The sequence below is a fragment of the Cynoglossus semilaevis genome, chromosome 7 (assembly GCF_000523025.1).
Source record: "Cynoglossus semilaevis isolate Cse_v1.0 chromosome 7, Cse_v1.0, whole genome shotgun sequence".
Classification (NCBI taxonomy): domain Eukaryota; kingdom Metazoa; phylum Chordata; class Actinopteri; order Pleuronectiformes; family Cynoglossidae; genus Cynoglossus; species Cynoglossus semilaevis.
Window position 1 is genome coordinate 6,449,566 of NC_024313.1, and position 9,581 is coordinate 6,459,146.

Sequence of the window (9,581 nt, forward strand, 5' to 3'; positions counted from 1 at the left end):
CTTCATCTTCTCAGGCTTCTGTTACGAAGCCCGAACGAAGACGCTGACACAGATGACAGTTAACAGCCTTTATTTTTATTTGCGATAATGTGGCCGGCTTCCATAAGGAGAGGCTCAATTACTCGAATTCCGCTAAGTTATTTACGTAATATGTATGTCCTGTCGATAATGTGGCCGGCTTCCATATACGGTCCGTCCGTCTCCTATTCCTCCTAATATAAGGAGAGGCTCAATTACTCGAATTCCGCTAAGTTATTTACGTAATATGTATGTCCTGTATTTCCATTATACAACTCTACTGTGCACGTAAATAAATGGAAAAGGGTAATGTAGTCTAGGGAGGGTTCATAAAAGTGTGGGAAGAGGTTCGTAAAGGGTAAATATATACGTAAATAATATAAACTATCTCGCCCCTACTTCGCGGATTTTCCCTTTTCGCGATGGGTCTTGGAACGCAACAACCGCGATATATCAACAAATAAGTTATAGTAAGTAATATAAAAAGTTATATCCACAAATGTAACAACCTAATTTTATATCAACAAATATATTATAGTAAGTAATATAAAAAGTTGTATTCACAAATGTAACAACCTAATTTTATATCCATATTCAAAGTTAACATTTAAATTTAATTTAGTTATCTGGAGTATATACCTTAAAATATTAACCTCTAGCTCATTTCAATGAAATAATTTCTAACATTTTGCAATCACAAAGTAAAATTAGTGGCACGAGCTTGTGAAAAATGCATTTTTTAATAAAGAAATTAACAAAACAATTACAAAGGAAAAAATAATAAACATAGAATGGCATGCCATAATATCCAACATACATATTTGATAGATACAAATCTGTGAAGAGACCACTGAAGATTCTTTTTCAGACAGATGTAAATCAATGGGATTGGTAAACACCACAGATTGGTTTGAATCCCTTTTGTGACAGTAAATGATGAGGCTAAAGACAGCGTACAGTTAGCTCATATCTATGCGTACGATCAGTAACATTTGGGGGGTGTTTTTTCTTTACAAAAGATCAGACCAGAGGGAGAGGCAAAGCTATGTCAGTAGAGAGCTGCAAAACCACTGTGTTATCAGACAACACTACAATCAATACAGTACTTGTAAATGAGAATATGTACGGACACATTCAACACTGAAGTGTGCGGGGCAGGAATAACATTCCTTAGGATGGGATGGTGGGATGGGTGGATATACAAAAATACTGATATGAAGAAAAGAGTAAAGTGAAAAGTGTCCGTGGGGCTCAGGAAATTTCCTTTGATTTTCTTTTTCCAGCATTAAGCCCAGGTCTGCAGCAACTGAGTGCCTCCAACATCTCAGGACATGGTCAACTGGACACCTGGAGGCCGACAACTGCTGGGTTTCCCTGTTCTGGCTGTAGACAATCCTAGGCCTGGGGCTACGGCTATTGTTCGGGACAGGCTGTGTGTGTACTTCTACGGTGATTTGAGTTTTTTGGTCCTCGGGGAGGTTCCGTTCTCGGCTTTGACGACTCCGTTTTCATAATGACCAACTAGGAGAGAATGAGTAGAGAGGTAAGAGCATCGATCATGATTTCAACATGTAGAATGGTGGGCAAAAGTAGGGTAAAATGTACTCACATGAGTCCCTCTTAAGTGTCCGTAGAGGTTGTTTGGGTGCTGTCTTCTTTCTGATGGCCTGTTCGTGTCTGAACTCCCTCCAGCGTCTGAGCTGGAAGCGAATAAACTTCCAGAGCAGCCAGGACTGGGTGAAACATACTAGCAGTAGAACTGTCATTCTGGAGGAGACAAAGAAGAGAGGACTATTTTTGTCATTTATTTACGTATGACTGCACATCCACATCTGTTCAGCCATATGTTTACCTGATCAGTAAAGTGTTAAAGTTTCCCATCTCCAGGTCCAGGCCCTGGTTCTCAACACGAGCCAAACCAAACCCTACAGCCAAAAACATGAGGGTCAGAGTGGCCATGCGTGTAAACACAAAACTGACCGCCCACAGGTCAAACCTAGAACACAACACATAGACAGACACACACAGAAGTCATAATCAGGTCTTAGAAATGTGCTGAGACAATGATCACAAACACTGAACAATAACAGGTGCCATAAACCAGTAAAAACATCATGTGCATGTGATCCAGCCCTTAAGGGAGAAGTGGAACCTGGAGTGTTAGTGATGTGGGGGTGGCTATAAAAACAAAATGATTTTAGAGCAGGACTTACATTTTCTGATGGTTCTCATCTGTGAAGTAGAAAAGTCTGGCGATGTGAAAACCCAACTCTGACACGTACTGGAGGAAGAGTAGAACTAGACCCACACGAGTCATACTATACAAGAAAAAACAACAGCAACAAGGTCAGGGTGAAGTGCTCAGATGCATCCCTGTTATACGTAAGTTACTTCAGACCAACACCCCAGAATGTGTATAACAAATGGCCTGTGTCATTGTCTTACTTTAATAGATAAGCTGCACAGATGTGCAGCAAATACAGGCAGATGTACTGCAGCTGCCGAGGCATCTCCTCCTAGAAGAAAATAAAACACAGATTTCATGACTTCTCAAGAACCACAAACATGTTACATTCCTCCACTTTTCCAGGGCCATTGTACTGACCTTGCGTACTTTCTGGAAATACAGCTCCGGTAAGGCATGGAGCCAGTAGGCTAACTGAGTGAGGTAGAAGAACTTCACCTGAAACCTGCGCCACACAGAGGCACACACAAACCATAGATGAATTCACTTTTTAAACAATTTTAAAGTTATTTTGTTTGCTCGTTTGTCTTATCCAGCCAATCACATCATTCAATGTTCTAATCAAATCTACAGTCAGAATATCCTACATTTCTGAAAAACAAAATTCTTATTGTTTTGTGATGTTAACATTTACCTTTTTATTTTCTGGTTCTAGAAATGTTGATCCTGTTCAGCCCACACCTTGGTTTTAAATTTTGACCCATTGACTGGTTGTGTTTTTAGATTGTTTGGTAAAGTGACTACGACACAAGAATACATAATATTTTAACATTTAAAGGACACTGACAACACATGACCAGTAGTGACTTCATACCTGAGGTGAACATGAGGATAGTTCTCCCAAAGGCTGCTGGGATGTAAGAGATATCCTTCCTGTGGTAGAAGATCAGATCATTATCTTATGTTGAAATAGCATTTATCATTAAAGCTGACAAATCTGATACATCGCACTCACTGTGACAACGATGTAAAAACTCCACACGCTTGAAACCAGGTGAAAGACACACAGTTGCCCCGACTCGTTGAACTTGGTGTTCTTGCTCTTGGAGAGGTGGAGGCGCCGGTTCACTTTCTGTAGCAGAAATGACAACAGAACCCACGACAGGGCAGATCATGTTAATGCAGCTGGATCTCTGTGATTGTCATGTAACCAGGTGGACGCACACTGACACACAAAACTGGGGCAGGAAAAGACAGAGGCAGTTATTTATGACTTGACACTGAAAAGAAAATAAAGAAACATCTCTGACGACTCTTTGGTAACAAGAGCTAAAATAAATCCTGTCCCTCCTCACTGGCCTATTTCTGAACAATGACTCAAGGGCTCACATGTTCACATGGATCAGATGTGAACTGTCTCAGAACACTGGAGCTAACATTAGCACATTTACAACAGCTAACAGCTAAATGTAGATGGGAATTTCTTAAAATATTACTGTATACATATATACAACAACAACTATTCACCTATTTATTCTCTTTTTTTGTAATGTTTCAATCTTTCTTTGCTTTTGCTTTTTTATTGATCAGAGCAAAATACTCTCACTGTAAATTTCCCTGTTGTAAAACACACAAGTGACTCAATTAATTATTATTATTATTCCCTGTGTACAGTAAGCGTGTACTCACATCCAGAAGATACTCCTGCACAACTGCGTGGAGTATGATGGCAATGAAGAAATAGAAGAGGATGGTGGCGCTGTCTTTCCAGCCGTAATGGTACAATGTCACCTCTCCCTCTAAATACACACGCACAGCCACAGAGTGTCTACAGTCACACGCACATGTGAGAGGACAAACACGCACAGCCACAGAGTGTCTACAGTCAGAGGTATGTCAAACATCCTGTTGCAAAATAAACTGTTCTGTTATCAGACTTCAATGACAGTAATTATTCAGTAATGCACTGCACTGGCAGAGCTGTTGGTGTGGGACGACAAAATAGGAAAAATCAGTCTCAGAGTGTGATTTAAAAATGAGTGAAACTGCACTGTGTACCTAGTGATAGTGTAGTGACGTTGTACTGAGGCTGGATGAACAGTATGGCCGTCTTGGCTGTTGCCTAGAAATGAGAAAAGATGGTGATTAGCCATTTTGGTTTAGCAGGAATTTCTCACCGGGTGTGAATTATATATATTTTCAGATACCAGAAGGTTTGGAAGAGTCATTCATTCCTCCCCACCTGGCACTATGATTAGTCAGAATCTCTATAATGAGCATGTCTGAAAGGTATGCCAGCATGATAAGGCTTGTATCTAAGGCTTGTTTCAAACTATTGAGACAAAAACACATGACCTTGTTGGCCTGTGAGTACAGCTGTGTCAAGTCTGGGAACTCAGACTTGACACTGGGAAGGAGAAAAATCCCTGATTATCACTTTTCAAAAAAATGCAACCTTCAAAATCTTAGCCAGCTCATTGAAACAATTAGTCGACTAAATGTTTTCCTTTAAAAAAAACTCTTATGGCTCTTATGGTATATCAAGCAATCCGCTTTTAAATCGAGCAAGTCAAGAAAGAACAAACTCGACCTTTTAATTGTTACCCTCCTACTGAGTAGTACAGTAGTGCAAGTATAAGAAATATAAATAAATAAATAAAAATATATTGTCTGTGCAGTTTGTATAGAATATAAATATATCTTTCTCCATTATTTTGAACAAAGATCAGCATAAAGTTCTGTAAACCAAGGCACATTAAATAAAGGTAAATAGTTTGCATAATTTTTTTTTGTAGCATGCACGGTTCACGTTTCATCCTGACACATAGCAGCGTAGTTTGAACCATCAGTCTGCTTACATTGACAATAAATTAACATGGCAGGTGTGGACAGAAGTTGAATAAGGAAGCGGAACAAACCAATTCTTTCTTTTGGTATTAATCAACCAGTTCAGGACTGCTACAGCTGCGTCACATCATAACCACCTCTCTGTCACCTGACAAAACTCACCCCCCCCACCCCCCGAGCACTGAATGACCTGTCAGCAAAGTGTATTCTTAATGTAACACCAGCTGCAGCTCTGCTCTGCTCTTCTCTTTGTTTCTGAACTTGGGAAATCCCCTGTTTGTGCTTTTTATTTGTTTAAAGTCAACCAACAGCATCAAATAAACCATTTTTTCCCCCTGTTGGTCTTTGGTAAATGCAAAAGCTGTGGCTTAGACATTGTCAGCACACACATGCATTCAATGACAAGTGCTTTAATTGCTTTAGTAAAAAGATCAGTAAGAAAACTAAAACAATTTATGATAACTTGTTAAATAAATATTAACTTGTCTTATTGTGTCCAACTATATTATGCAAGTCAAATTAATTGTACAACTGAAATCTTCAGTTTTTAACATATGGAAGAGGCTAACAGCTTTCTGTCTACTCATGAAGTCCTACTTGTGCAGGACTTTAGTGATAATCTATTAGACAACAGTGTCTTTATATTTTGAATCAAAAAGACATGCCTTTTACTGGCTTTCTTTTTAGATTTTTCTTAGTCTTTTGTCTTCTACCGTTAGTCAGTTTTGTTTAATCTTCCTTCCTTATTACAATATGAAGTGTTAGGTATTACCTAACACTTCATATTGTAATATTGATAACTTTGTATATCCCACTATACTTATAATGCTAAGTATCTTTTTTTTGGATATAATTGGATTAAATTCCTTTTAGTTATTGCTTGTTTGTCCAGAAACATTGTTAAAATATTTTCGTGTTCATAGAAAGCTAGTGATTTTGTTTCAAATTGGACATGGTACGAAGCTGAGCAAGAAGCCGGACGTCATTGTAAAAGCATTTTCAGAAATAAAATATAGAAATGATTGTTAACCAAACTTTATTAAAACACAAACAAATCTGATATAAGTGTGGAGGAAAGACATGTTAACAGCACTCGAAGCAGCGGTTCAAAGATTGAGACGTGGCAGTAACCTTCTAACCCCAGTTTGCGACAAAAACTCGCACCACTTCCGTTTCATCACATCAAAACAAAACGCAAAGATGCTGACGGTGCGGTTAAACGTCGGACAAGTCGCAAAAAAGCTTTTACTTTGAAATTTAGAAAATTACTTCCTGTTCAAAATTTTCAATACGTGGTTTTAGAAAGCAAAACCGACGGATTAACTTTACTGGAAACGGGATTAACAGGAGTGAAATCAGTTTATTTAAATAAAAATGACTTTCAAAAACACGCCACTGTCATTTTTACAACTTTAATGCTGCCTCCAACGGTATCGTCAGTTGAGAAATTCACAAAGTACACGCACAAAGAATGGCCTTAAGTCAGCACCAGAAGTGTAAATGCACTGACAATACAAAAAAGACAATACACTGACGTTTTTAGTTCCAGTACCACTTTAATCGGCTTGTTGCTGTGTGATTTTACGTGAAGAAAAGTGCAGCAAAGCAGCCTCCATGTCTGCGAAGTGATAAGCAGCGGCACGCAGCTGCAGATGCACTTAAACAAGCGCAACTATTCCTCAGACAGAGCCTAACTGATTTAGTCGTAAACCGTTTGACTCGGCTTCGCAGCATAGGTCCATCGTTGCCCTGTGAAACAGCTGAGCGACGAGGAGGGAAGAAAAAAGTAAAGAGATCCATCTCACCTCAAACATCAGTCCAATCAGAATGAAAATGACTAAACTGAAGACGATGTCGGCATGGTTCTGAATCAGGAACTCCTGGCTGAAGAAAGGATAGCTCTTGTTTCTTCGCCGAAACGCCATGTCAGCCGGTCGCTGATTTCACTGGTATTTTATAAATCAGTATGTTCTTCTGACTACGAAGTTCAGGAGTTAACTTTGCCCCCGTCCTACGCATGCGCAGACGTCTTAAAGGGCGAGTCCAACAAATACCTTCGTTGTGGCAGCATAACTTAACTTTCAAACTTGTCGAATATATTAATTATTCCAAACTTGTCGAAAATATGTATTATTATTGGAGCATACGTTTATGAAACATACATACTACCTTTATTTAGAAAATTGTGCTATATTTTATTTTGCAGGAATACTTACTTTATCCCCAGGGAGAAATTTTGTTACAGATTTTTTATTTTAAAATTTCATACAACTATGTTGGGTAGTTTTCATCAAACCAGTGACAGGTCTCACATGATTCACTTGGACCGCATCATTGTATTTGAGGATAACAGAATTCTATTGGTTGCTATGGTAATAATTACAAACACTTGCATTTAGATTCACCACAAACATAGGTTTTTATTGCTTACGTAAAGCCACCAGTGGCCTTGCACTTCACAGTTCAAAATGGCATGTAGGCAGTCATGTGGGTTTAGAGGGAGCACCCAACATCATTACACTCATATATGGATTTCATCCTTTAAATACAACAATAATGAGCAAAGATTTTTTCAAAACAGAAACTGAATTAAAGAGCACATAAAAAGTCACCACTGGTGCCATAAGCATCTTTTTACACAATAAACATTTAAATTTAGAGTTATTGCCTGAGACGTGTACTGTACCTAACTTAAATCCCCCCAAAATTAGCACAAATACATGGTCAACATGTAAATAAAGTAAAACACTCAATCACAGCTTTGCCATAAGTGGCAAACTAGCCCAGCTGTTAGCAACGCCAGTCCAAATATACAATGTTTTATTATTAGTACTACTAAGTGAGATTTAAAATAAGGATTAACAAATAATCACAGCAATAAACACTTGATACCAAAGATACTTGTGCTTTTAAAAAGCCCTCAAAAGCTGCGACTGAAGCCGAGTTGATTAATAGTCAAAAGTGAGAATCTTCTGCCCCCTACTGATCCATGTGTAAAATTGTATCCTCCTAAACTCTGGTAGTTATTATATGAGTAACAGCAGTTTTTGTATGTTATATTGGGGATTATCAACTTTCTCAGATGATAAAACAGCTGCAAATTTAACACTTACTGATATGATTCATGGCTACTCCCTAATGCTTAAATTCCAGCATATTGAACCAACGCCTCTCTTGTTGCACAGTATAGTTGTCTGTAACTGTTGTCAAAGAGTAGATAAAATGATTATGTCAGATAATCAGATAGTTGGTGTAACTGCCTGGGTGCATATACCAGACTGAAGGCTAATTAGCTCTATATTTAGCTTGTTGCTGCTGGATGAAAGTATAATTGAGGTTTTTCCACTGTGTGTCCAGCATTTTTGTTTTCTTTTTAATAAAAAGTTTATTTATTTTTTGTTTATTTTTAAAAAAGAGTGCTGGCTAGCTTAGCATGTCCTAAAAGATTGCATATTATGTGCTGTGCCTAAAGTGTAATAAATATATGTAGGCATTTAGAGGTGAAATATCTGTAGCCTTTTTTAGTCTAAACCTCTAGTAGACTGTATGTAAGAAATGGACTCTATAATCTGCAACTGTGAGTAAAGCCACAAAAAATGACCAGAAGTGCTCCACTGGTTTTGGAAGTAGAAAAGGTTCACAGGCAATGTCAACAACCACAGCCTTGTTGTTTAAAATCCACAGGTGTCTGGCTCATATAAGGCATTAGTTTCACACTTCACCATTTTCCTCTAAACTGGATTTTTTGGCTCATATAAGGCATTAGTTTCACCATTTTCCTCTAAACTGGATTTTACAGTAGTTTGCTGAACTGCTGCGTGTCTACCATACTGTATAAGTGAGAGAGACACAAAGGAGGAGAGTGAGGTACATCAACATCTCAGAGTACGATAATCTCTGTACCACTATACTGCAAGTGAGCCAGGTTCTGCAACACTGTAGCACATACTGAACCTTTTCCTGTAGAAACTACAACAAAAGATGCTGAGGACTGAAGTAGGCAGGGTCCTGTTGACACCCATGCAAGTATCGAAGATCAGATACTCTGTAATGTGTTTTCACCCACTGTTTAGCTACTGTAGTGTCTTTGTACCTCATTCAGTGTCTCACTGCTCTCCCGTGGACTTCATTAAAGTATGTCAACAATATCTTTGGCAGTTTGTAGGTGTTTATAAATCAGGGATGAAGGCAGGAGTGAGACTGGTTGTAGGAACTATCACATATGGCTCAGGGGCAGCATTGGATATCAGCAATACTACAAAAAAATATAAAGTTCTATGAAAGAAAACGTGAAACCATTGAGACAGGAAAATATTTACCAACGTTAGAATTCGAGGGAGAAGTTGCTTGATTTTTCTTTGAACTACTTTCAACACCAGCGGAGCACTTTTGATCTTTTATCAGTGTTTCCTCTTGCAACAAGATTACTACACCGGCTTCTTTAATACAATCTACGCCTTAATAACTAGGAAGCTGAAAAAGCAGCCTCTAAAAAAGCTGGTGTGTTTCTTTTATGAGAATATGTTGCTGT

At 38.4% G+C, this 9,581-nt stretch overlaps 1 protein-coding gene across 1 annotated transcript; it reads right to left on the reverse strand.

Annotated features, from left to right (window-relative positions):
• Positions 1-739: 739 nt before the first annotated feature.
• Positions 740-7,075, reverse strand: tram2 (translocation associated membrane protein 2). Its single transcript, XM_008313095.3, has 11 exons — positions 6,856-7,075; positions 4,262-4,325; positions 3,893-4,002; positions 3,219-3,335; positions 3,078-3,136; positions 2,624-2,708; positions 2,464-2,534; positions 2,232-2,336; positions 1,871-2,014; positions 1,628-1,785; positions 740-1,539 (listed from the first exon to the last, which is right to left on the reverse strand). Exons 1-11 carry the CDS (start codon positions 6,973-6,975, stop codon positions 1,463-1,465), a joined length of 1,110 nt encoding a protein of 369 aa, XP_008311317.1. The 5' UTR covers positions 6,976-7,075; the 3' UTR covers positions 740-1,462.
• Between the last annotated feature and the right edge of the window lie 2,506 nt (positions 7,076-9,581).

Bases quoted from the DNA above. Each gene is read 5' to 3' on its own strand.
- tram2 (XM_008313095.3), bottom strand. From the start codon at position 6,975: ATGGCGTTTCGGCGAAGAAACAAGAGCTATCCTTTCTTCAGCCAGGAG. The intron at 2,709-3,077 runs GTATGAAGTCAC...TGTGTGGCGCAG, and splicing joins TATCCTCATGTTCACCTCAG to GTTTCAGGTGAAGTTCTTCT. The intron at 1,786-1,870 runs GTAAACATATGG...TGTCTCCTCCAG, and splicing joins TTTAACACTTTACTGATCAG to AATGACAGTTCTACTGCTAG.